General features: G+C 40.8%; 1 protein-coding gene across 1 annotated transcript in view; it reads left to right on the top strand.

The window, feature by feature from the left end:
• The first annotated feature begins 430 nt into the window (after positions 1-430).
• The window catches only part of LOC125457336 (uncharacterized), a 59803-nt gene continuing 32901 nt past the window's right edge, over positions 431-27332 (top strand). Inside the window, exons 1-7 of the mRNA XM_048541456.2 lie at positions 431-697; positions 2672-2728; positions 7465-7502; positions 12781-12921; positions 17552-17614; positions 18393-18513; positions 24403-24495. Coding sequence (XP_048397413.1) covers positions 557-697; positions 2672-2728; positions 7465-7502; positions 12781-12921; positions 17552-17614; positions 18393-18513; positions 24403-24495 — 654 coding nt within the window. The 5' untranslated portion in view covers positions 431-556. The remainder of the gene's footprint in view (positions 698-2671; positions 2729-7464; positions 7503-12780; positions 12922-17551; positions 17615-18392; positions 18514-24402; positions 24496-27332) is intronic.

Raw genomic sequence — 27332 nt, 5'->3', positions numbered from 1 at the left:
GGGGATGGGTCTGCGTGGGATATTCTGAGGTTCAGTGTGGACTTGTTGGGCCAAAGGGCCTGTTTCCACAGTGTAGGGATTCGAAGATTCTATTCAGAGATGTTATATGCAACACTTTTTATTAAACCCTTAAGGAGACACTACAATGCAAAATAAAATTATTTTTAAAAAGTCAAAACAAAAATAAAGAACTGCAGATGCTGGAAATCGAAAAAAAACTTAAGAAAGGTCACTGGGCCCGAAATGTTCATTCTGCTTTCTCTCCACAAATACTACCAGACCTGCTGAGATTTTTCAGCAATTTCTATTTTTTTTTGGTAAAGTGTCCTTGCTATGTAAGCCTTCCTCGTGTGTTGACTTTTGGTCGGGTAAATATAGATTTAGGACCTACCCCTTTAATGACAGCAGTTGGGGCAGGTACAGGAAATCTGCGGGAGTGGAAAACCCGGGGCGGATCGATTGGGGGAGATTTGCAACGATCACCCCGTACAGAGCTGTGCGGCTCGGCTCGGCTCGGACAGCGCTAGCGACCTGCTTCGTTTTGTCCTGTGCAACCATGGAGTTGATTTGGTTGGTGCTTCTGGTGATTGTCTTTTATGTTGCATTTCTTTACCGCTTTACAGGCGCTTGGACAAAGGCTGTGATTCGGGAGAAGGGGAAAGCGGACTGCCCGCTCCATTATGGGCTGAAGGACATGGTAAGTGATCCAAGCTTGACCCCAGCTGAGTGCTACTGGCCAATCCCTCCACTCTTTTTTTTGCACGCTTGCATTCCCCCCACCCCGTTTAGATTGTTCAACTTTTTTGGCATTTCCATCGTTTGCATTATTTCTACAACCGTCTCTCTCTTTTTATTCATTCAGCCCAGCCCCCAAATGTCCTTTTTTTCTTTTCCGGGTTCAGTTTCCTTTCTAGGACATCGCCTCCCCCTCCAGTGCATGCACGCGAACCCGTAAAAGGTAGATAACAGCACCAGCCGGTTGCGCTTCGTACCTGTCGCTATCTCAAATTTTGAGGTTTATAGAATTTGGTGAATAAGCCTTACCAAGAGAAGCAAATTAAGTCAAAGTCAATGTCAATAACGGAGAGCGCCAGAAACGGGTGTGAACCCATCGTTGCCCGCCCAAAAGTGGGTCAAATTGATCTCTTATAATAAAGTACATTTGGTTCAATTTGACGCCTAGTCTGCACTGGCAATTTCACATACATTTCAGTTCTTGAACATAGTCGTGTCTCCTGCTGAATTTGGTTCTGAAAGTGCTTTTATAGTTTACACATCACGCCAGTGATACCTTCACAAGCATTAAACGAAATGAATGACGTCCCCCAGCATGGGTGAGGGAATCCTAGTGCAACCTGGCTGTTGTGTTGAATCCACCAGAAGGAAAGAAAATCCTTCCCATCATAGGGCAGAATCCTGATAGAAATCAAATGTAACCAATCCACAAAATTCCAATATATGTTTTTAAAAAATCAGATAACAAGATAAAAAGAACTGCAGATGCTGGAAAATAAACAAAAACAGAAATTACAGGAAAAGCTCAGTGGGCCTGGCAGCATCTCTGAAGAGAAATCAAAGTTAGCGTTTCAAGTCCAGTGACCCACCTTCAGACTTGTTTGGTGTGTTTGAATATGTATTGTTGAGCAGAAAGCCTTTCCTTTCTGCTCCAGGAGATGTGTCACATTTCTCTTCATAAATATTCCCTCATTGCAAGTTACATACTGTGAATTTGTGCTGCAGCTTCTCCATTGCTTTTATATAACCAATCATAGAATCCCTGCAGTGTGGAAACAGGCCCTTCAGGCCAACAAGTCCACACTGACCCTCGGAGCATCTCACCCAGACCCACCCTGCTATAATCCATCTAATCTACACAACCCTGAGCACTACAGGCAATTTAGTATGGCCAACCCACGTCCTTGGATTGTGGGAGGAAACCAGAGCACCCGGAGGAAACCCACACAGCCAGCTGCCCAGGGGTGGAAGTGAACCTGGGTCCCTGATGCTGTGAGGCAGCAATGCTAACCACTGAGCCACTGTGTTGCCCCAAAATTGCAGCAATCACCCACTGCCAGAATGGGGTGCCCAACATAACTGCAATTGTAAATTGATGTAATGTAGAAGTTTGAATTGCATTCTCGTGCTACTGTTTACAGAACTGAGAGCTCTGTTTGCCTTTTAAAGCTTTGATTATTTTTCCTGCCAAATATTAGTGACCCCTTTCTGCTACTAAGGCCTGCAAACTATTTTTAATTTTTAATTATTTTAAGTTACATTACCATTTTGTTTTTATAATATTAAATTGGATATGACATGTAGATAAGGCATGGAACAAGGTGCTTGCCAGTTGACAAGCAATGTAGTTTATGAGGGTTCAGAATGTGCCCCAACTGATTGCCAAATGAATGCATGCCAGAAAGAAGAAACTAGGACAAAAGTGAGTGATTTAAAATTTGTTAGTGATTATATTCAATTTAATAAAAATTCAACAGAATAAATAGACTGGCTCAAAACACACAAAAAAAGCAGATACAATTATGCTCTTGTAACCCAACAGTTATTCATTGATTATTGCAATTTGGGCTGATTAATCATATCTTGAGAATTAAATGATTTAAAAAAAACAGGTAAACTTAAAGTTATTAAATAGTTTTTTTGTACTTTTTTTCAGCCAGCAATGCGTCTGTCTGGTCTTTCATTGAAAATAATGGCACATCTATCAAACACAGTAAGTGAACATATTGGAACTGATCTTGAGGAACAGGGTATTCAGGTTGAACTGTGTAGCTTTATTTTTCTGACCACGTGATTGTTGTGGAACAAGCTATACCTGTTGCTGAAAGCATTATTGATGTTAATGTTTACCTTTTCATTTATGTAGGGAAGTTAAAATGTAATAGAACATAGAACACTACAGGCCCTTCAGCCTACAATGTTGTGCCAAACTTAAACCCTTATCCTAAGGTCTATCTAACCTCCACCCCTACTTATACTACCATCCATATGCCTGTCTGATAGTCACTTAAATGCCCCTAATGAGGCTGACTTCACTACCCTCCCTGGCAATGCATTCCACACCCCGACCACTCCCTGAGTAAAGAACCTACCTCTGACATCTCCCCTATATCTACCTCCACTCACTTTAAAACTATGCCCCTCTGTAAAAGATACCTCCAACCTAGGAAACAGTCGCCAGCTGTCTACTCTAACTAAAAATGAGGATAATGTCTTCAATACAGCATCAGACAAACCTACACTGTTCAGTTATTGGTAACTGTAAACCCATTGTAAGGAGTGAGGATATAAAAGTTCCAGTTGTGTGCTGTGCTGATGCACTTTGTCACAGAACAGTCTTCCTGTTTTTCTGTCCAGAGTTATTGATAATACCAACAGCAGTGATGAATTTCCCTAAGGAAAAGGAGAAAGATGGTCTGCAGAAAGCGTTTTGGATTGGGGTAAGGGGGATTTTATTAAAATAAGGCAGAATCGGGCCAAAATAAACTAGGAACAGCTACTTGAGGATAAATTACAGCAGAGCAGTGGAAAGAGTTCAAAAGATGCAGGTCCAATAGGTTCCCCTTTGGGTGAAATTTTGGAGCAACAAGCCCAAAGAACCATGAATATCAAAGAGTATTCAGGACTGGATAAAAAGAAAAAGAGAGGCGTGCAACAGGTACAAAGGGAGCAAAATAAGTGATGCAGTACAGGAGTATTGGAAATGCTGGGTGGGTCTCAAAAAAACAATTAGAAGAGCAAAGGTGGAGCAAGAGCCACTGTCGGGCAAAATTAGGGAGAATCCCAATACAATCTACAGATATATCAAAGTGAAGAGAACAATCAGTGAAAGAGTAAGGCCTATTAGGAACAAGGGACCATTTGACATGTGAAGCTGGAGGACATTCAGATGTGAAATTGTTGCTGATCTGTGACCTAACTCAATATGCATGTTTTTGACTTATGTGTCCTAATACTTCAGGTTAACAAAAACCTGTCTATTTTATAAACAGACATGCAAACATGTGAAATATAGGTAGAAGAATGTAATGGTCCCTTGAACCTGTTTTGCCAATTAATAAGATCATGGCTGATCCCTTTCTTTTTAATTCCACATTCACATTCACCCCCGATAACCTTTGATTTGTTACCTGACCAGAATCTTTTTCCCTTTGCCTTCAAAATATTCATTGAACCTGCCTCACCAACTTCTGAAGCAATGTCCCAAAGTCTGTTGACTCGCAGGTGGAAAGATTTCTCCTCATCTCCGTCCTAAAAGGATGACAGCTAATATTAAAACAGTGTCCTCTAGTTCTAAACTCGCACAGAGTAAACATCCCTCCATGTTTATCTTGCCAGGATTGTTCAGCACCTTGTTTACTTTCAGTGAAATCGCCTGTTTTTCTTCTAAATTCTAGTGGGAAGAAGCCCAGTTTGTCCAACCAGTAAACTGCCTCAATGCATTTACCCTTCTCCATGAAAAAGGAGGCCAAATTGCAGTCAATGTTTGAGATGTGATCTCACTGACTCCTATCTTTTGCGTGGAGAAGTATTTCCTAATTCTATTCATGAAAGGACTGGTTCTAATTTTAAGATAGTCATCTTGTCCGTGACTTCTTAAGCAGTAAGTATAGTCCCTATGTATCCCATCTGTTCCCAAATAATCTCTTGAAAACTTTGATTAAATGATGCCTTAACCGTCAATGTTTTAGGAATTACAAGCCTATATTCTGTAATCACTCCTGGTAAATTATACAACTGTAGATGTTGTTTATTCTATTAGACCAATGCTACACCCCCTTTAAAGGCCAATATATGAGGTGTTTCACAAAGTTACTCTCATTATTTAATGTAGGATTAAGACTTTGTATAGCTGAAGAGTGACCTGTATCCTTGTACTCTAGACCTGTAGATCTCAAAGTCAGTATTTCATTAGTTTTTTGATTTTTTTTAATTTTTTTGTTAGTAGGACATCTTTGAGGTAGATATTTTCTTGACCTAGAGGTGGGATGCTACCAGTGCACCACCAGAGCCCCCAAAAGGCTAATTCACCTCCCAGACAACTTTAACCAATCTGTTCAGATTTTCTGTGACATACTTATCAAACAGGTGAAACTTGAAACCAGGTCAGTCAGTAACTAGCAAATCTCTGTTGACGATGGAAAATGATGTCATCCACCCAGAGTACATTCTGCATCCTTGCCACCGTCAGTGCTTCCTCAAATGGTGTTCAACATGGCGGAGTACTGGATTCATCAGCTGAGGGAGGGTCGTGCATGGTAATCAGCAGGAGGTTTCTTTGCTCATGTTTGACCTGATGCCATGATACTTTATGGGGTCCAAACCAAGTTGAGGACTCTCAGGGCAACTCCGTCCTGCTTGTACGCACCTGTGCCACCACGTCTGGATTAGGACAAAAAGATGGTTGTCATTGTCTGTAAGGTATGATTGTATATGACCATGTCGGGCTGTTGAATGACTAGTCTATGAGACAGCTCTCCCAATTTTGTCCCCTAAGGTGCTACTTAGAATTCTTTCTTCATTTAACTGCCATTTATAATTTACTGCTGTAATTGAATATAAATTATTTTCCATGTACCCTTATGAGGCATGGGGTGAACAAGTTTAAAAATAAGATTCTTGAAATTCCTATCACTTAAACAGTACAGTATATTAAAAACCTGTGAATGTTAACGGTATCTCCCTAATGTATAAAGCCAAATCCATTTAGCGGATGAAGTTTTGTGCATCTCAACATCTCATTCTGACCACAGTTTTGGATGGGAGCCATATCCACTGGAAGAACACATTGAAAGTTTATTTAACTTAATGACAGGCGTGTCTAAATATGTGATATCTGTTCTTGGTGATTGAAGCTCCTTGCAGGAATGTGAACTGACAAAATTACTTTAGTCTCAATGTTTTGAAGAGTGGTTGATGGAAGGGGTGGAATGTCATTGTGGGTCATCTGAAGAATATTTTCTCATCTTGTCTTCTGCAGTGTTTCCATGTCTCTAAATGTGTTGGGAAGCCTGTTGTATCATATTGTGAGCCTAGTACACCAATCACTGTAATTTTCCTTGTTTAATTCCTCTGGATGTTGCATAAATAGTACATAATCATTGAACTAGTACTTCTGATTAGGACATATTTTGAACTGTACATATTTTAATCCAAGATCGCAACCAAAAATAAATTGTTTTCAACTCCCCACTCTGCATACATTTAAAGCCAGATTTAGAGACAAAAAGATTTAAATTAAAGCAGTTAAGCTACCTATTGCCTGTACTTCTATGATCTGGATTAAATAACTCTTGCATTAAGTGCCATTTCCAGTTTAAAGTAAATCAAACTGGATTGAGCAACTGTTCAAACCCGAACACAGTTTTTGCTTCAAATTAGTGCCATACTTTTTATTTGTACTTCTGACTGGTCAAAGGAAAAGAAATAGGTGTCCCTGAATCTTAAATCTTTGAGAGTTGCTCCTGTTGTGACAGCGAGAAAACAATTAGGGTAAAATTGAGATAACACGGTGTGAAGCTGGATGAACACAGCGGGCCGAGCAGGAAAGCTTAACGTTTCGGGTCGGGACCCTTCTTCAGAAATGGAATGGGGGGGAGGGGGTAAAATTGAATTGAATTTTGCCATCAAAAATGATTCAGATGCGCATGTCTCTGTGGATTATCTGCTTTCTAAAGTGGCAAGATTGTTTTGACTGTGCTGTCTTCAATATATATGTTAAACGAGAGAGATGGGTCAGTTGACAGATTTGTATTACCCTTCTCTAACCACCTCCGGATCAAGCAACTAATGAAATCTACTCTTGTTCTTTCAGTTTATTTTTAAGGCAGACTTGTTGAGAAATAATAACAGCAACGCAATAACCTACCAGTTATGATTTTTTCACTGACAACAGTTGAAGTAGTTTTTAACCAAGCACGTCTCAGAATGTGATTTTTTAAAATTTTCCAGTTTATTTCATTTTAAGATGTTTAAAATAACATTTCTTTTAAAGAAAAGCCCATTTCCAATGTGGGATGATGCCTGACACCTTGCTTTCTCTTAAACTGTGCCCTATTTTGCACCAGACAACTGCTTGCAAGGTATTAGCATTGCTGTGGGAGCACTATAAGGTAATAAACATATTTTTCCACATTGATCACATATAAATGACTTTCAGGTGAGGTTTTGTTACACTGTTAGTGAGTGGTATCTTTATAGTGCAGTTTACTTTTATAAGAAATAACAGCAATAGCCTTGTTTAAGCAGATTGGTTACTGTAATAGTGGACTCAGTACCTACATGGTGGCTGTCACACTGGATTACAAAGCAAATGTGGACTGTGCATAGCACCCAATCCAAGAGTGCTTGTTTCTGTTTAATTTCTTTTTAAAAACAAACTTGAAACTTGTGTGAATGAATGTCTTTATCATTGCTGTAATTTTGTATATTATTGTGGTTATTTTTCAGACCTTTGGACAGCTGATTTTAATTCCACTGATCATGAGGTACATTATTTGCACACATTCTAATACTTTAATATGAATGAAACCACCTGTCAATTATACGGCCTAATCACTGAGATCACTTTGAAAGTTGGCTAGAATTCACTGTGCTGAGAAATGACGGCATCTGCTGTTCCTTTGGCTCACCTTTGCTCATTTTAATTGAGCTTTTTGCCATCAGGTTACTATAAGTAGGATATCAAAATAGTGCAGTATAAGGTATTAGGACCTGCTTGAACACAGTAAGCTATTATGAATTTACTTAAACAATCCAAATAAAGAATTGTTAACACCCACGTAGGAGCAGAGTAGCCAATTCAGCTCCTCAAGCCTACTCTATGATTTTGGATCATGCTGCTGATCTACTCAATACCATATTCCCCCAATATTCCTATACTTCTTGATGTCATGAGTAACTAGAAATCTGTCAGTCTCTGTCTTGACTTAATTGAATGACTGAACATCCATAACAATTTTCAGTAGAGACTTAGAAAAGTTTGGAACTCTCGGGTGAAGAAGTTCCTTCTCATCTCCATCGTATGGCTCGCCTTTTATTGAAACAGTGTCCTCTTGTTCTAGATCCCACTGCCAGGGATCACTGGAAGAATTTTTTTTAGTTTTTATGAGATGGTTGCTCATTTTTCTAAACACAGTTGAATCCAGGCCCATTGTCCTTGCAGTGTCTCCCCTTGAGCAGTCCCAACATTCCAGAAATAAGTCTGGTGAATGTCCAGTGTATTCCCTGCATGGAAAATACATTGTTTCTTGGCAAAGGGACCAGAACAGGCAGCCTCACCAGTGTTCTTTATGTTAAAACAAGAATCCTTTGCTTTGTACTCAAAATAAAAGAAATATCAAGTCACAAAACAAAATAGAGGGAAAACAAGATTAGATTAGAGTCATTCAGAGACACCGCATGGAAACAGAGTCTTCAGCCCAACTCGTCCATGCCAACCAGATTTCCTAAATAAATCTAGTCCCGTTTACCAGCGTTTGGCCCACTTCTCTCTAAACTCTTCCTATTCTTATACCATCTGTGTCCCTTTTAAATGTAATTGTACCAGCTTCCACTACTTCCTCTGGCAGTTCATTCCATACACACACCACCCTCTGTGTGAAAAAGCTGCCCCTTAGGGCCCTTTAAATCCTACCTCTCTCATCTTAAACCTGTGCCCTCTAGTTTTGGATTCCCCCACTCTGGGGAAAAGACATTGTCTATTTACCCTATCCATGCCCTTCATGATTTTATAAACCCTTAGAAGGTCACCCCTCAGCCTCTGACATTCTGGGGAAAATAGCTCTATTCCATGTGTTCTAACCTTGCTTACTAGTTTACCATGAGGAACCTTGTCGATGCTTTACTGAAGCCCATATAGATCACGTCTGTCACTCTGCCCTTCTAAATCCTTTTTGATACTTCTTCAAAAAACTCAGCCAAGTCATTGAGACACTATTTCCCATGTACATGGCCATGTTGATTCTTCCTAATCAGTCCTTGCCTTTCCAAATACATATAAATCCTGTCCCTCCAACAACTTGCCACCACTGATGTCAGGCTCACTGGTCTATAGTTCCCTGGCTTTTCCTTACCACCTTTCTTAAATGCTGGCACACGTTATCCAACCTCCAGCTTTCCGGCACCTCACCTGTGGCTATCGATGATACAAATTTCTCAGCAAGGGGCCCAGCAATCACTTCCCTTGCTTCCCACATTGTTCTAGGGTAACACCTGATCAGTCCTGGGGATTTATCCACCTTTTTGCATTTTAAGACGTTCAGCATCACCTCCTTCATAAAATGGATATTTTTCAAGATGTAGGTATTTACTTCCCCAAGTTCTCTAGCTTCCATATCCTTCCCCACAGTAAACACTGATGCAAAATACTCTTTAGCATCTCCCCTGTCTCCTGCAGTTTCACACATAGGTGGCCTTGCTTTAAGGGGCCCTAGTTACTCTTTTATCCCTAATGTATTTGTATAATCCCTTTGGATTGTCTTTAAACCTATTTGCCAAAGATATCTCACGTCCCCATTTTGCCCTCCTGATTTCTCTTAACTATACTCTACTGCTTTTATTCTCCTCCAAGGGAATCACTTGATTTCTGTTGACATATGCTTCCTTCTTATTGACCAAAACCTTAACTTCTCTAGTCATCCAGCATCCTTGCCCTTCACCCTAACAGGAACATACTGTCTCTGAACTCTCGTTATCCCATTTTTGAAGGCATCCCATTTTCCAGACGTCCCTTTACATGCAAACGTATGCCCCCAATCAACTTTTGGAAGTTCTTGCCTTTTACCTTCAAAATTGGCCTTCCTCCAATTTAGAACTTTAACTTTTAGATCCGATCTATCTTTTTCCATCACTGGCCCCAAAGTACTCCCCCACTGACACAGCAGTTGCCTGCCCTGCCTTATTTCTGGAGAGTAGGTCAAGTTTAGCACCTTCTTCAGTAGTACGCCCACCTACTGAATCAGAAAATTTTCTTGTACAAATTTAAGATTCTTCTCCCTTTAAGCCCTTAATACTATTGCAGTCCCAGTCTGTGTTTGGAAAGTTAAAACTGCATATCACAACCATCCTATTAGTATTTACAGATAATTGAGGTCTGCTTTTATAGGAAGTAATTGTTTTTCAGAGTTTGCTTTTCTAGAATACCCAACAGTAATTAAAATCGATACATGAGCGAGTTGCACTCTTAGAAGGTAACTTCTAGTGCCAGAGAGAGTGTTTACTGGTAATTAAGTCTTATCATGCCATCAAAAAGAAGTAATTAAAGTGACATGGTTAGGGCTGTGCATGAGTTTAATTCCCTTCTAACCTACATAGGAGCTTCATGTTATTCATTGTGTTTGATTGGTGAGTCAGTTAGCAAAATACCACTTTTGGGAAGGCCATGTTGGGTCAGGACATCTTGGATAGCAACTTCTGGATTTTTGCATTTTAAGTAGTGATCTACCCGAACCTGAAATTCCTGAGAAATGAGTTATCAGATGTTCAAATCTTTGTTAAGACTTTTTTGTGTTCGTATACATACATTCATGGGTGTAATGATACACCTCTGTATCAGGTTGGACTTGGACCCAGGTTTTCTGGACCACAGGTAGGGACACTGCCACTGCACCATTGAGTGTGGCAGGAATGGAAGGAAGGGTTTGCCATGCATTGGCCAGGAATTGAAAATCAGGCCCCCAGCGTGATAGTGAGATTCTACCATAAACTCAAGCCAACTTCATGTTCAATATTTTGGAATGCCAGTGCCTACTACACTTATTGACCAGATGCAATGATGATTAAATAATTGAGGTTTATTGGTCTTGTTGTTACTTTGACAGTCAAGTGTTTATGGATCAAACAATCAACTGTACCAAAAATCAACACGAGTAGACTGTCTCTAAGTGTTTTAGTTTTATAACGGTGGCTCAGTGGTTAGCACTGCTGCCTCATAGCACCAGGAGCTGGGGTTCGATTCCACCCTCGGGCGACTGTCTGTGTGGAGTTTGCACATTCTCCCTGTGTCTGCGTGGGTTTCCTCCCACGGTCCAAAGGTGTGCAGGCTAGGTGGGTTGGCCATACTAAATTACCCGTAGTGCCCAGAGATGTGTAGCTCAGATGTGTCATCGGGGGATGGGTCTGGGTGGGATGCTCTGAGGGTCTGTGCGGACCACTTGGGCTGAAAGGCCTGTTTCCACACTGTAGGGATTCTATGAAAACCGTCAGTACAAGATAAAGGACAGTGATAACACAATAACAGCACCGATGGTGCTACATCATGGCACAGTTTAGAAGAAGACTGAGTTAGCTAACACCAGGATGTGGGCTGATTAGCATGAGATCATAGTTTTCCCAACATATCATCTAAAAGTGCCACGGAAAGCATAATGAAGAGGTTAGCTTTCGCTTAGTCCTAAAGTGCCTCTGGCAAAGTGAGGTTGTAGTGATTAAAGTACAACAACGGCTGGTTTAACATGCAAAGAATAACTTGAAAATCCAGAATTGCTGACATTTATTCCGGTTCGCCCACATGACGTACTGCTAAAGTCCCTACAGGTGGAAAATTTTGAAATAATGTAATTTCATGTAAGCCCCCAGTATGCTTGCTGTAGGAAGCATTTAAAAAGCTGCACCTTCTTTGAATGAAGATAACTGGGTTTTGAATGGTTTACTACATCAGTATAAAATTAGTTTCTCCAGGCCCAAGATGCTGAACAACATTTCTCGTGTTGAAGAACTGATTCAGTATTTATGTAATGGTGAATTTCTCCACTATGCTATTTTCATAGATTTTCTTTTCGCTGTTTTATATTCAACTTCTACATTAAATTCATACATGAAACAATCTTTATTTCATTCCCTGTAAAATGATTAAGAAGTGCAAGATAATCAATACTTTTAACCTCCTGGTTTGCTGCTGGTGAGAGCCCTTCAGCATGGTTGGCTACTTGAGATATCGGTCCTCTTAGGTGCTGGAGATCTGCATGTTTATACTAATGCCAAATTGAAGTTAGAAATGGTTAAATCAGCACCACACAAATTGCAAGATCTTTTTGTGTCACTTTTCTTGATATCAGCAATGAAATGAGTATTATTGGTTCACTGCTGATTATAAAATTGGACCATTAAAGTAATCTCAGTTCTTTTGGCTGATATGTACTTCCTTCCCCACCCCCCACCGCCCCCAACACACCTCCACCTTTACATTCAAGAAGGAGTGGAAAGACCATGTAGTGTATTTTGGCAGTAATTTTAATTATATCTATTCAGTACAGGGAGTCTAAAGGATCCAGGTTGGGCACCATCCTGTGGTTTTAATAGTCATTTACATTTATACCTTTAGTGTGAAGCAACTTGGTGAACTAATCAATGTAGAAATGGTCTGACCTTGACTTGATGTGATTATAATAACTTTGCGCAAAATTCTCTTGAATTGGGATTCTATTCAAGCCTTAGAACTCTGTTTATATTTAGCTTCTGATGTCGATTTAATGTTGATGCAAACAACCTAATTTACATTTGCAACCTGGATTCAGAAACTCAATGCCATTTAGTTGTATTTTTAGATAATATCCTGTTAACAGAAGCAACTAAATCTGAGCGAGGAACTTGAGAAAAGTCTTGTATTAGACGAAAGAATGATAGTACTTTTGAGAGCGATCGCTTGGCTCAACACCTGTGTTGAGAATGACCTTTGTCGGATGCTGGCCAAGAGAAAGCAGGGAAATAGAAGAATTGAACAGCAATTTAACATCAGTTTAAAAAGAAATGTGCTCCTCTTTCTAGGATAACTAATCTTACCTTGTTGCGGCACCTAGTTATTCCAGAAGACCCAGTGTTTATTCCTGTTGTTGTTCCTGATGGAAACGGTGAACCACCAAGAGATAGGACGAGTGACAGCATTCTAAATGAAGTCCTGCAATTGAGGTGGGTAATAAAGGCTGGGTAAGGTTTGGCCAGAGATGTTTTCAACAGGTGTTCTTGTTTCCAAAGTTATGCTCATATTTGCAAAACTTAAACCACTAATGCTTTGATTCTGAGACTGTTGCCAGACCTGTGAATTTTAATGAATGAACCTGAGTCATGATTGTATAAACATGTGCTTTATACAACCTACAGCATAATTTACGTTTGAATTGTTTGATAAAGACCTGTGTTGTTAAATTGCAAAGAAAGTAGCGCTTTAATGTGTAGTTTATAAGCTGAGTAAAACAAGGAATTTGTCAGTTCAATTTTCAAAAAACTTGAGTGTCTCCTTTTAAATCTTTTGCAAATAAGTTTGTCTAACACTCCAAAATGGATGAGTTGCAAGTTATTACTGAGATAGTCCAAACCATATCAAAAAGTACAGGCTATATTGTTGCAAAATCAGAAGCTAAATGATACCAGGCTATAGTCCCTACAGGTTTCTTAGAAAGAACAAGCTTTCGGAGTGCTGGTCCTTTGTTAGCTGAAGTCACATGGTTTGGGTTATCTCAGTAATAACTTGCACCTCATCCATTGTGGACTCTTGGGCAAACCAAGTTGCAAAAGATTTAAAAGGAGACACTCGAGTGAAGTGATTTCTCCTGACGAAGGAGCAGTGCTCTGAAAGCTGGTGATCAACTTTACTAACACCTTCCACCCCAACCTTAAGTTCACCTGGACCATCTCCAATACCTCTCTGTCTCCATCTCAGGCAACCACCTGGAAACCGACATCTGTTTCAAGCCCACGGACTCCCACAGCTGCCTAGAATACACCTCCTCTCACCCACCTTCCTGCAAGAATGCCATGCCCTATTCCCAATTCCTTTGCATCCGCTGCATCTGCTCCCGAGATGAGGCATAGATGCCCTCGTTTTTCAAGGACCGCAACTTCCCCTCCACAGTAGTCGAAAATGCCCTCGACCGCATCTCTAGCATTTCCTGCAACTCACCCCCACACCCCTCCCCGCAATAACAACAAAAACAAAATCCCCGCCATCCTCATGTACCACTCCACCAACCTCCAGATTCAACGCATCATCCTCCGCCACTTCCGCCATCTGCAATCTGACCCCACTACCAAGGACAGACTTCACTCCCTAAACTTATCTGCTTTCTGGAGGGACTGCTGTCTCCGTGACTCCAATGTCTGCTCCACACTCCTCACTAGCCCCACCACTCCTGGCACTTCTCCCTGCAACCGCAGGAAGTGCTACACCTGCCCCTACACCTCACCCTCACCCACATCCCAGGCCCCAAGAAAACCTTCCACATTAGCAGATGTTCAGGTGAACGTCAGTTTAATGTGGTATACTGTATCTGCTGTACCCGATATGGCCTCTTCTACATTGGGGAAACCAAGCGGAGGCTAGGGGACTGCTTTGTGGAACACCTACACTCGGTTTGTGACAAACGACTGCATCTCCCAGTCGCGAACTACTTCAACTCTCTCTCCCAATCCTTGGACTACATGTCCGTCCTGGGCCTCCTCTAGTGCCACAGTGGTGCCACCCAAAGGTTGCAGGAACAGCACCTCATATTTTGCTTGGGAACCGTGCAGTCCAATGGTATCAATGTGGACTTCACATGCTTCAAAATCTGTCCCCCCTCCGTCCGCATCCCAAAACCAGCCCAGCTCGTCCCCGCCTCCCTCACCTGTCCGTCTTTTCTCCCACCTATATGCTCCTCCCACCTCAACCCCCACCTCTTACCTACCAGCCTCATCCCGCCTCCTTGACCTGTCTGTCTTCCCTTGACTGACCTATCCCGTCCCTAACTCCCCACCTACACTCAGCTTTACTGGCTCCACCCCCACCTCCTTGACGTGTCCATCTCCTCTCCATCTATCTGCTCCTTTATCCATCTTCCATTTGGCTCCCCCTCTCTCCTTATTTATTTCAGAAATCCTTTCCCCTCTTCCCATTTCTGAAGAAGGGTCCAGACCCAAAACAACAGCCTTCCTGCTCCTCTGATACGACGTGGCCTGCTGTGTTCATCCAGCTCTACGCCTTGTTATCTCAGATTCTCCAGCATCGGCAGTTCCTACTATCTCTGATTTCAAATAAACCTGTGCGACTACAAATTGGTGTAGTGTGACTTCTGACTTGTCACCTGTACATTATGTTATGCAGGAATCAGTGTTGGAATTGGTAAAAGGTTCTGGCCTGAATGTTAGGCGCTTTCATCACTTTGGATATAAGAAGGCAGCTTGCACCCCTATTGCAGTATCTGTCTTGCCACAGTACTGTTTCGTTCGTGGTGGTTACAGTTACATCCATAACTGATTTGACTGGGTGTCAAAGGTGATATCTCTATTCTTTGCACTTTTGTCAAAAGGACCCAATCTTTGTATTTATGGATATTAAGCATTGTGTTAACATATGCTAATTTTCTGTATTTATTGATTTTTTTCTTTCTCTTTTCCTTTGAATATGATTAATTTCCTTTTGGCAAGTCATGAAACTGCCACTGTCAGTATCTGTAACATGCCTTGTGTAAACAGGAAGCAATTTAGCGAGTTTTGAGAAGATTTGTAGCTCAGGTTGAGGTTCTGGATGTGAGTTTGCTCGCTGAGCTGGAAGGTTAGTTTTCAGTGACGAAACGTCTGAAAACTAACCTTCCAGCTCAGCGAGCAAACTCACATCCAGGAAGCAATTTCTTTCCTTTTAAGCCTTTTTAAAGATTTCTGTTTTTGCCCTTTGCTGCCAAACAAACGTCAAACGAGGTAGCTAATTTTGTAAGTTTTAATGTTTTCAAGGACTTGTACACAGAATTAATCTTCATGAAATTACAACCAGGCCATATCAACCTGATTACTGTCACTCATTAATTTAGCTAGCTGGTCAGAGTTTCTGTAGACTTTTGAGGTTAACATCACGGTCAGATTTTCCAGTCTCTAGGTTGTCCGAGACAGGACATACAACTCTGAATGCATGTTGAGACCCTATGAAAGTCCCAATGCGCTGACCTATGCTGGAAATGTCTTGGAAGTTTGAATCCGTGTTATCTGAAGAGTCAAGTGGGGAATGTTAAACAGATTAGAACCTCGCCCAACTTTTGGGTATCTGCACAGCAGACATCACCCGAGTCACTCTCACTGAGCCCACCTCTGACTGCCTCTTTCAACTCCTGATTACTGGCCCCTCCATTAAAATAAAACATAAAACTGCAGATGCTGGAGATCTGAAACAAAAACAGCAGTTGGGAAGAAAGCAGTTCCTGTGGAGACTCACTGTCCTCAATGCTAGTTCTGCTTTATTTCCACAGACCCTGCAAGCCGTGCTGAGTTTCTCCAGCAATTTCTGTTTTTGTTACGCTGCTGACTACCTCTTATTAGTTTCCTGCTTGACCTGACTGTCACCCAAAAGTTGAATCTGAAGATGTTTAGACGGAGCTAAATATCCCCTTTGTCTACCCCACTCATCCAATGTGTTCTTTCATGAATCCACTCACACCTTAACATGAATGTTTGAACTAGCATTAGAGCAGATAGTATAGTGGAAAGGAGACAGTCCTCCCCATCCTGACACCACAGAGCTGTGTTGAAGCCCTCCTATAAACCAATGTCTCTGCATTTCTGAAGAAGCTGGGATTTGAAGACTTGGCCTGAAATACAGAATAGCATTGAGCTGCAGAAACATTTGAACAATAATGGATGTTGTGTGGAAAGTCCAGGCCTAAATTACTTTTAAACATGATGAACCAACGCAACACAGCAAATACAACAAAATAATAAAATGTGAGGCTGGATGAACACAGCTGTGTTCATCCAGCCTCACATTTTATTATCTTGGAATTTTCCAGCATCTGCAGTTCCCATTATCTCAAATACAACAAAATGTTGAACCACCAACTCAGAAAGAGGAAATTGTGTTAAATTTGTGAAATATTCTGATGAACCCTTTTGCCATTTTCTCAGGAATGGAAATAAATACTCCCAATGACTTCATATTCAGAGGTTGATGATTTTTTTTTAAGGTGGAAACCATGCTTTTGGGACCAGCAAGTTAGCAGTATTGGAGATTCAAGGACAATGTTGATGTACTGGAGGCAGTATAGGGAAGGTACACAGAGTTGATCACTAGACTTTAATATCATAACATACATTAAAGATGTAGACTTTTCATTTCTGAAATTAGTGCCTAGATTTTCACCAAATGGCCTATGGTTATAAGTCCCACTCCTCATTTTGGCAGGCTTGCATTTCACATGTTCATATCTCACAACGCAGTTGTCCATTTTAATGATTGACAGTCTCTATTGAAGCAGGATTTTGTGCAGATTAAACTTGGTAAGAGCAGGTTTGACTTTGTGGATTCATTTAGACAGTAGAGGTACCGCTTGAATCTATTTCCAGGACACCATTGGGTAAGTCTAGTTACCTTTGGTGGGAGTAATGTGCCCTTTTTTTGTCTACTTTTACCAATTCCATAAATATCATTACTGTTGAACTCACTGTAAATGTCAATAGACCTGTTAGAAGCAATTGTCAAAAAGATCTGTCAAGCTGTTTAAAAGTTCTAATCATCGGACCTTTTTTAAAATATAAATTGATTTATTTGCTAAGTAACATTCACGTATATAATTTGCAGTATGATTGAAGAAAGGCCTGGATTTAACTTCAACACCATCTCTGATTTCCTGGAAGGATACAAGTAAGTATGTAAATGGAAAATGCAATTTAATTATTTCTTTAATGCCTCTTCAAGACCCACACCAAAAAAAAACTTTTAAAAGCATAGTTTGGAAAAATCTTTTTTTGTTTCAACAAGCTAATGGATTTCTGGAACAAATTCTGAGAAAATAAAGTTGATTCAGGGCTGATTTGAAAATAAATAACTACAGAAAAGCCAGATTTAGAATTAAAGCAATATTAAATAACTTCAGATTTTTCTTACAAGGAAAAGTATGGGATTAACAGATGATGTGGGAGAGAAGCCCACTACAGAACATTATATGAAACACTGAGCCAAGGACCCTCTTGTTCTGAATTTTGTTTCATTCTGTAAATGAAACTGGAATGTTATGTTCTCTTATAAAATACTGATCTTTAGATACTTTGTGTCTAGTTCAGCATGGATAACTGGATAAACTGCACAACAGAACTTTAGTAAATTTTCATTCTTATCACCCATTAAGCTAGTGCAGCTGAAAGTCCAGTTTCATTGTATTGGCCTGAAGTGCATTCAAGGTTGAAGTTGAAAATGTGGTTTTTCCACCCCCTTAACTACATGACAGTGTTTTTAAACATTGTCGGCTATGTCCATTATCAACAGGAGGTACTTTGCCAGTACCACTTTCAGGTAAAGAAGTAATACGTTGGGTAACTTGTCTTTATTGGTTAGTATGTTGGTTTCAGTTAATCAATCGGTCTTTTCATTAACAATATATTTAAATAAACCATTCTAACCATTGAGTTTTGTACTTGTACAGATCAGGTAAGATTACTCCAACCCAAGTTGCTACGAATGTGATAAGCGCTCTAGAAGATGCTGATGAAGCCGTTATCCCGTTGCGTGCTATTGTGCAATACGAGGCCCACCTAATAATGAAGGTTGGTAATATATTCTACATATCAAGAATAATAGTAATTCTTCTTACAACCACTGTGGAGCCTTCGATGTTTACTAAGGAGATTTCAATGGCTAGAATGTGTGATGAACTTTTTATGAGCGATGAGTGTAAAAATGTAGTAGTAAAATCTAAAGTGCTAGAGAAACTCAGCAAGTCTGTTGGCATCTGTGGAGAAAAGAATGCCTCTTTTTCTCTCTCTAGCAATGCTATTATAACTGTTGAGTTTTCCAGCAGCTTGGTTTTACTTCAGATACCCGTGATCTGAAGTATTTTGCTTTCATTTTATTAAACAACATAGCATCTTGACTTCAATATTTCAGTCAATGATTGTCTCAGTGCACACACGTAAAATTGTTGATGCAAAATTCTAGGTGTCTGGAACACATTTTCATTGAAGAATCAACATCAAAGTAATCCCTATTCCTCTGTGCCTAAAATTTTCTCTTGCACACTTCACTGCACATCTGAATTGCTCTTCATTCTTCAGTCCCTGCACCGTTCTTTCAGTGTTCAGGATTTCTTTCCTCATCTCTGTGGTTTCTGCTTCTCACATGGTCCCTGCTGGACAAGTTTTCATTGGTGTGAGAAATTGGCAAAATGCCTCATTTGAAGTGTTTATTTTTATTAGCGCAGCCAGTTGGCAAGATTGGCAGAAGACTGACGCTGATTGAACTCACCTAAGCCAGATCAAGCCTAAATGGCTGTTGGGAGCGGGAATCTTGATTTTCTCATTAACAACGGGGTGTTGATTGTAGCAATCTCTTCTTATCATGCAATGTAGTATAATTAGGATTTGAATCTGTGTCTCAGTTATATTTTACTTTAAGCTATTTCAGGAGCTGTACGTGCACTAATGGCCGCTACTCCCCTCCACATTCAACAACTTTCATGTCATTTCATTTTTACTCTGCACTTCATATCTTTTAAAAAAAGTCTGTGGTTTTAGAACAGGATGGGTAATTCAATGATTTGGTGTTCCAAATGGGAAAAGCTCAAGAAATTGCAGGTACACAATTCAATATTTTACATGCTCACTGGAATTGGCACTTCTTATGAGTCACAGAAATGTTATTATTTTCATTTCTTTTATTGGAGTCAGAACAGGGCAAAATGAAGGTCTGTATTTCGGGACTGATTTTAATTTTCTGGAGTGCAAAGCTAACCTATGTATGTTTTGCAGAGCAAGCTTGATTGCAATTGTTGGTTGGGAATACAGTAGCAGAATCAACTTTTACAATGTTCATTTAATGTGACCTTTACTAACGGTTATTTTGAAACTGTGTGATTAGTAGTAGATTGGCTGCAGAAAAGAATTATATTTAACTTGAGTCTGAAAGGAACAAATCTTGCAATAATTTAGCAGCAACTCTAATTTATCAGCACATTGTCGGGAATTTGCTTAAAACTATGGACCCTTCTTTCAACTTGCTGCTTGTAAGGTCGCCAGAAGCTGTTCTTGTGTGATTGTGTACCTTTCAAGGCCAGAAGAGGAATATTACCTAGCAAAATAGAGACCAAAATTGTAGTTCGACTATAGAAAAGGTTGAGAGTAGGGAGGTCCGAAATAAAGTTTCAGGGAAGCAAGATGGCACCGGCAAGCATGAAGTTGGATTGAAGTGTGTCTACTTCAATGCCAGGAGCGTCCGGAATAAGGTGGGTGTACTTGCAGCATGGGTTAGTACCTGGGACTTCGATGTTGTGGCCATTTCGGAGACATGGATAGAGCAGGGACAGGAATGGTTGCTGCAGGTTCCGGGATTTAGATGTTTCAGTAAGAACAGAGAAGATGGCAAAAGGGGCGGAGGTGTGGCATTGTTGGTCAAGGACAGTATTACAGTTGCAGAAAGGATGTTTGGGGACTCGTCAGCTGAGGTAGTATGGGCTGAGGTTAGAAACAGGAAAGGAGAGGTCACCCTGTTGGGAGTTTTCTCTCAGCCTCCGAATAGCTCCAGAGATGTAGAGGAAAGGATAGCAAAGATGATTCTCGATAGGAGTGAGAGAGACAGGGTAGTTGTCTTGGGGGACTTCAACTTTCCAGATATTGACTGGGAACACTATAGCTCGAGTACTATAGATGGATCAGTTTTTGTCCAGAGTATGCAGGAGGGCTTCCTGACACAGTATGTAGAAAGGCCAACAAGGGGCGAAGCCACATTAGATTTGGTACTGGGTAATGAGCCCGGCCAGGTGTTAGATTTGGAAGTAGGTGAGCACTTTGGTGATAGCGATCACAATTCTGTTATGTTTACTTTAGTGATGGAAAGGGATAGGTGTATACCACTAGGCAAGAGTTACAGCTGGGGGAAAGGCAATTACAATGAGATTAGGCAAGATTTAGGGAGCATAGAATGAGGAAGGAAACTGCAGGGGATGGGCACATTAGAAATGTGGAGCTTATTCAAGGAAGAGCTCCTATGTGTCCTAGATAAATATGTACCTGTCAGGCAGGGAGGAAGCTGTAGAGTGCGGGAGCCGTGGTTTACAAAAGAGGTAGAATCTCTGGTCAAGAGGAAGAAGGCGGCTTATGTTAGGATGAGATGTGAAGGCTCAGTTAGGGCACTTGAGGGCTACGAGGTAGCCAGGAAAGACCTAAAGAGAGAGCTCAGAAGAGCCAGGAGGAGACATGAGAAGTTGTTGGCGGATAGGATCAGGGTAAAGCCTAAGGCTTTCTATAGGTATTTAAGGAATAAAAGAATGACGAAAGAAAGATTAGGCCCAATCAAGGATAGTAGTGGTAAGTTGTATGTGGAGTCAGATGAAATAGGGGAAGCGCTAAATGAATATTTTTCAACAGTATTCACTCTAGAAAACAACAATGTTGTTGAGGAGAACACTGAGATACAGGCTACTAGACAATGTGGGATTGAGGTTCAGAAGGAAGAGGTATTAGAAATCCTTCAGAAGGTGAAGATAGATAAGTCCCCTGGGCCGGATGGGTTTTATGCTCGGATCCTCTGGGAAGCCAGGGAGGGGATTGCCGAGCTTTTGGCATTGATCTTTAACTCGTCATTGTCTACAGGAATAGTGCCAGATGACTGGAGGATAGCAAATGTTGTTCCCCTGTTCAAGAAGGGGAGTAGAGACAACCCTGGTAATTATAGACCAGTAGGCCTTACCTCAGTTGTAGGTAAAGTGTTGGAAAGGTTATAAGGGATAGGATTTATAATCATCTAGAAAGGAATAAATTGATTAGGGATAGTCAGCACAGTTTTGTGAAGGGAAGGTCGTGCCTCACAAACCTTATTGAGTTCTTTGAGAAGGTGACCAAACAGGTAGATGAGAGTAAACTGGTTGATGTGGTGTATATGGATTTCAACAAGGCGTTCGATGAGGTTCCCCACAATAGGCTATTGTACAAAATGCGGAGGAATGGAATTGTGGGAGATATAGCAGTTTGGGTCGGAGATTGGCTTGCTGAAAGAAGACAGAGGGTGGTAGTTGATGGGAAATGTTCATCCTGGAGACTAGTTACTAGTGGTGTACCGCAAGGGTCGGTGTTGGGTCCACTGCTGTTTGTCATTTTTATAAATGACCTGGATGAGAGCGTAGAAGGATGGGTTAGTAAATTTGCAGATGACACTAAGGTCGGTGGAGTTGTGGAGAGTGACGAAGGATGTTATAGGCTTCAGAGAGACATAGATAAGCTGCAGAGCTGGGCTGAGAGGTGGCAAATGGAGTTTAATGCAGACAAGTGTGAGGTGATGCACTTTGGTAGGAGTAACCGGAAGGCAAAGTACAGGGCTAATGGTAAGATTCTTAGCAGTGTAGATGAGCAGAGAGATCTCGGTGTCCATGTACACAGATCCTTGAAAGTTGCCACCCAGGTTGACAGGGCTGGTAAGAAGGCATACAGTGTTTTAGCTTTTATTAATAGTGGGATCAAGTTCCAGAACCAAGAAGTTATGGTGAAGCTGTACAAAACTCTGGTGCGGCCGCACTTGGAGTATTGTGTACAGTTCTGGTCACTACATTATAAGAAGGATGTGGAAGCTTTGGAAAGGGTGCAGAGGAGATTTACTAGGATGTTGCCTGGTATGGAGGGAAGCTCTTACGAGGATCGGCTGAGGGACTTGAGGCTGTTTTCGTTCGAGAGAAGAAGGTTGAGAGGTGACTTAATTGAAACATATAAAATAATCAGAGGGTTAGATAGGGTGGATAGGGAGAGCCTTTTTCCTAGGATGGTGACGGCGAGCACAAGGGGACATAGGTTTAAATTGAGGGGTGAAAGATATAGGACAGATGTCAGAGGTAGTTTCTTTACTCAGAGAGTAGTAAGGGAATGGAACGCTTTGCCTGCAACGGTAGTAGATTTGCCAACTTTAGGTACATTTGCCAACTTTAGGTACATTTAAGTCGTCATTGGACAAGCATGTGGATGTGCATGGAATAGTGTAGGTTAGATGGGCTTGAGATCGGTATGACAGGTCGGCACAACATCGAGGGCCGAAGGGCCTGTACTGTGCTGTAATGTTCTATGTTCTTTCTGTCATACTTCACTGCAAGGATAAATACTGTGGCAAATTCTACAGATCACACACCGTTCTACTTTACATTCCTGAGAATAATACCAGCTGTACCTTTGACCGGTAGCAACAAAAACAATTGCGTGGGATACTAGTTAAACACAAATACAAATTGTAGAGAGGGCCAATTTCTGATGTATTACATGCTCAATAAATGAATGTAAATGAAAATAATAGAAACCTATCCAGCATTCAAAGGGAGAAATTGCATAAACAGACTGTGTGCTGAGCTGTGTCCTGATCTTCTTTTTGTAGAAGTTTCCTTCTACTTTGCTTTCCTTGCAACTTGCAGCTATTTCTATGTAGCTATTCACTTCCTCTGATCTATTCACTCCGTGCTTATCCACCTTTGGTGCCGCACCATTCCACCCCCCGCCCCCGCCATCAGTGGGTCCTGTTGCAGGTCCAGTTTTCACTCTGTCGTTCATGTTACCATTTAATCTATGTGAAAATATTTTTGTTATAGAGAATAATAAATACATATATAAGTGGAAAAGTTACTGATGCCTGAACGCTGCAGGACGAAGGGGTTTGGGAGTCCTCATGCGTGAATCACAAAAAGCTAACATCCGAAATTAGGGTAGCAGGTAATAGGGAAGGTAGATAGACTGTTGGCCTTCATTTCTAAGGGAGTGGAATATAAAATTGCTAAAACTACACACAGTGCTATTTAGATCACATCTGGAATACAGTGAACAGTTTTGGTCCCCTTACCTAAGGGGAAAATATAGTGGCATTGGAGGCAATTCAGAGAAGGTTCATAAGATTAATTCTAAATACAAAGGTATTTTCTCATGAAGGGAAGTTTAGTAGATTGGGTTTGTACTCTTTGGAATTTTGAAGCATGTAAGGAGACCTTATTGAAACAAATAAGATTCTTAGCAGATGTGAAAGGAGAAATTGTTTCACTTGTGGGAGAGTCTAGAAATGGAGGGCTTAATCTCAGATTAGGGGCTCACCCATTTAAAACTGAAAAGGAGAAATTTCATCCCTGAGGATAATGAATCTGTGGAGGCCCTTAGTGCAGAAGGCTGTCAAACGTACTAAAAGCTGAGAAAATCAGGTTTTTAATTATTAACAAAATCAGAAGTTATGATGACGAGGCAGGAATATGCATTTGTGGATTTTCAGACCATGATCTTGTTGAATGTTGGAGCAGACAGGATAAGCTGTATGGCCTAGCTCTGCTTCTGTGTCATAGACTTTTCATCTTTTTGTTTCTTGGCAATCCCTGTACTGATGCGTCACTGAAATTAGCAATGAAAAAATGTTTGAAATGACGTAACACTTGGGCTGATGTAATTTTCTGCCACATTTCAACACAGACATTCTGTTCCTATGTGTAGATGGCAGAAGCCTCCACTGCTCGATATCAAGCTAATGAGCCTCTGTCCCCATTGGATGGAATTCCTGTCTGCTTGAAGGAGGAATTAAAAGTAGTGAGTATAATACTGTTTGAATAGATTGCTAACAGCTTCCTCACAGAAGGAGGCTATTCAGTTCTGTGTGCCTATATGTGTAAATGCAGCTCAGCCAGTTCCACTCCTCTGCCATTTTCTTTATTCCTACAATTTCTCCCAATTTCTCCGCTCCGTTGAGTTTCTTATCCAGTTCATGTTTCATGATTGAATCACATTCTCCGACTGTGAATTTCAAATACTAACCTCTTGCATGTTTTCTTTGGTCCTTTTGTCTCCAAAATAAATCGCTGTGCTCTAGTTCTTCTGCTAATGGAAAGAGTTTCTCCCTTTCTCCTTTGTCTAAGCACATCATGATTTTTGAACAACTCTACAAAATGTCCTCACTTTCTCTTCGAAAAGCTCAGCCGCAGCTTCTCCAATCTGCCTACATAACAGAAGTCCCTTTTTTATTAATTAATTCATGGGATGTATACATTGCTACCTAGGCCAGAGTGTTATGCCCATTCGCAAATGCCTTTGAGAAGGTGTGTTGAGGTGCCTTTCTGAACCACTGCACTTCAGAAACTCTTTCTCGTCTCTGCCCTATAGCATGGTGCTATTCCAATATAAATTAATAACGCATGGAGTGGTGCTATTCCAATATAAACTCACTGATGACCAAAAATCTATGACTTTTGCACCTCCCTGTAATTTTGTTGCAGATTTGTCCCTCCTATTTTTCTTACTATTTGTCGCGTATTGAATACAGTTTTTAGTGTAATGGTACCTTTTTGTCCAACCAAACAGATTCAGTCCTCAATTTTATCCTCTGTTTCTCTCCAGACCAGTAATATTGCCCTTAATTAAGGGTGCACCATCCTAACTTTACTGAACACATTCTTTCCAAGGTTATTTAATATCCAGTTCTATGCTTTCCTTTTCAAGTCAGATCTCCATGATCGCCATGACATTCTATCCTTTACGTCGAACTGTCTACAGATCACCAATCTTATTTAACACAGTCCAAGCGTTTGCATACATGCACTGTAAAGCTAATCTGAGTATTATTGTGGTCCTTCCTACTCTGACCACATAATGCCTTGCTCTTTCTTACTGTCATATGATCCGTCTTTCTCAAAGATAGCATCTCTAACAGTACAGCACTTCCTCAATACTGTAGGGTATTTTTGTGCTCAAGTCCTGGAATGGGATTTGAATGCACAGCCTTTTTGCTCAGAGGTGAGGTACTAAAAGTAAACTCTCACTGAAGTAACGGAAGGAAGACAAGGGAGGACTTTGTTTCACTTGTTCATGGGATGTGTGTGTTGCTGCAGTTCCACCATGTGTTACCTAAGTATCCTTGGTAAGCTGCAAGGGGTGCAATGAATAAGATAGGGTGAACCATGGGAGCATGACTTGTATCAGCTATGATGGCTGGCTAATTATAGGCAGACCTTGGGTTGGCAATGAGTTCCACTTTTGAGTCTGTTCACCAGTCGAATTGTACGCAAGTTGGAACACAGTGCAGGACAATATAAAATAGAAGGTTATAAGTACAAGGAAGCGCTCATGCGTTATTAGTCGACTGCTGTAGGGGGCCCCCTGTAAGCTGAATAATTGGTAATGCCATCATTAGCTTTCGAATGGGCATCCTGTTGAAGTCTAAGCTCAAATGTTGCCAAAAATGACTTTTCTGCTTCCTTAGATATAAAGCTGCAGGCCAACCCATGACCAACATCTTGCCATAGTCACTTTTGGATTCCTAGTTTGAAACTGAGCCCAGAATTGGAGTTCAGACAAACTTGGCAAGAAGCATCCCAAGGAGACTGAAATTGATGACATCAAAAGTGCCAGGCAAAAAAATTGGTTATTGAGGCAAGAGACAATAATATTATTTAAGTAGGAGTGGGGCAAATAGTTGAAAAGAAGGACTTTGACATGATCTAGTGAGTGGGATCACAGAAAACGGTGTCAGCATTGGCACAAACACCAGGGTGTCCAAAAACCTCCTTTGATGCTTTAATTTCTGTCATTCTGTGAAAATTCTTTTACGTAAAATGTGTACGTTTCATTAAGTTGTTTTGAAATGTTGTTTCTTAATTTAGGAGTGTTTCAAACCCTGAGCCCACTGCCCTTTGTATGATCTCTATTTTTGGCCCACTGATGTGTGAGATCCAATTATGTAATCACTCACTGTGATGCCTCCTGTTCAGAATTGGTACCCTCATGGCGCAATTTTATTATTTTTAACCGAATAATTTAAAATAACAGAGCATATTAAGTCAAATTCTTAATCCATCTGCTGATTTTCTTGAATGTCTAAAACTTTAAATTGTATATTAAAATTTATTTTGTTTTTAGTTTAGGTCTGAGTTTTGTATTTTGGCAATGTGTCCATTGTCAGTTTATGAGTTCAGCATTTCATTTCTATTTGCTGTCAGAATATGGGAGGTGCTGTCAGTACTGCAGTAATTGCTCATTTGTAGTTGCTTTAAAAAGAGTACGGCAGGACTTCGTAAACGTTAACAGTCTTTGTGCTAAAGAACAAAGAAAATTACAGTATAGGAGCAGGCCCTTGGGCCCTCCAACCCTGCACTGACATGCTGCCGTCACAACTAAAATCCCCTACCCTTACGGGGACTGTATCCCTCTATTCCCGTCCTGTTCATGTATTTGTCAAGATGCCCTTTAAAAGTCACCATAGGATCTGGTTCTACCACCTTCCCTGACAGCGAGTTTCAGGCACCCACCACTCTCTGTGTAAAAAAAAAACTTACCTTGTACATCACCTTTAAACCTTGCCCCTCACACCTTAAACCCATGGCCCCTGGTAACTGACTCTTCCACCCTGGGAAAGAGTTTCTGACTGTCCAGCA

This window comes from Stegostoma tigrinum, chromosome 12 (genome assembly GCF_030684315.1).
Source record: "Stegostoma tigrinum isolate sSteTig4 chromosome 12, sSteTig4.hap1, whole genome shotgun sequence".
In the NCBI taxonomy this organism is placed as follows: Eukaryota; Metazoa; Chordata; class Chondrichthyes; order Orectolobiformes; family Stegostomatidae; genus Stegostoma; species Stegostoma tigrinum.
The sequence above is the reverse complement of the archived record's forward strand: the minus strand, read 5'-3'. Positions and strand labels throughout refer to the sequence as shown.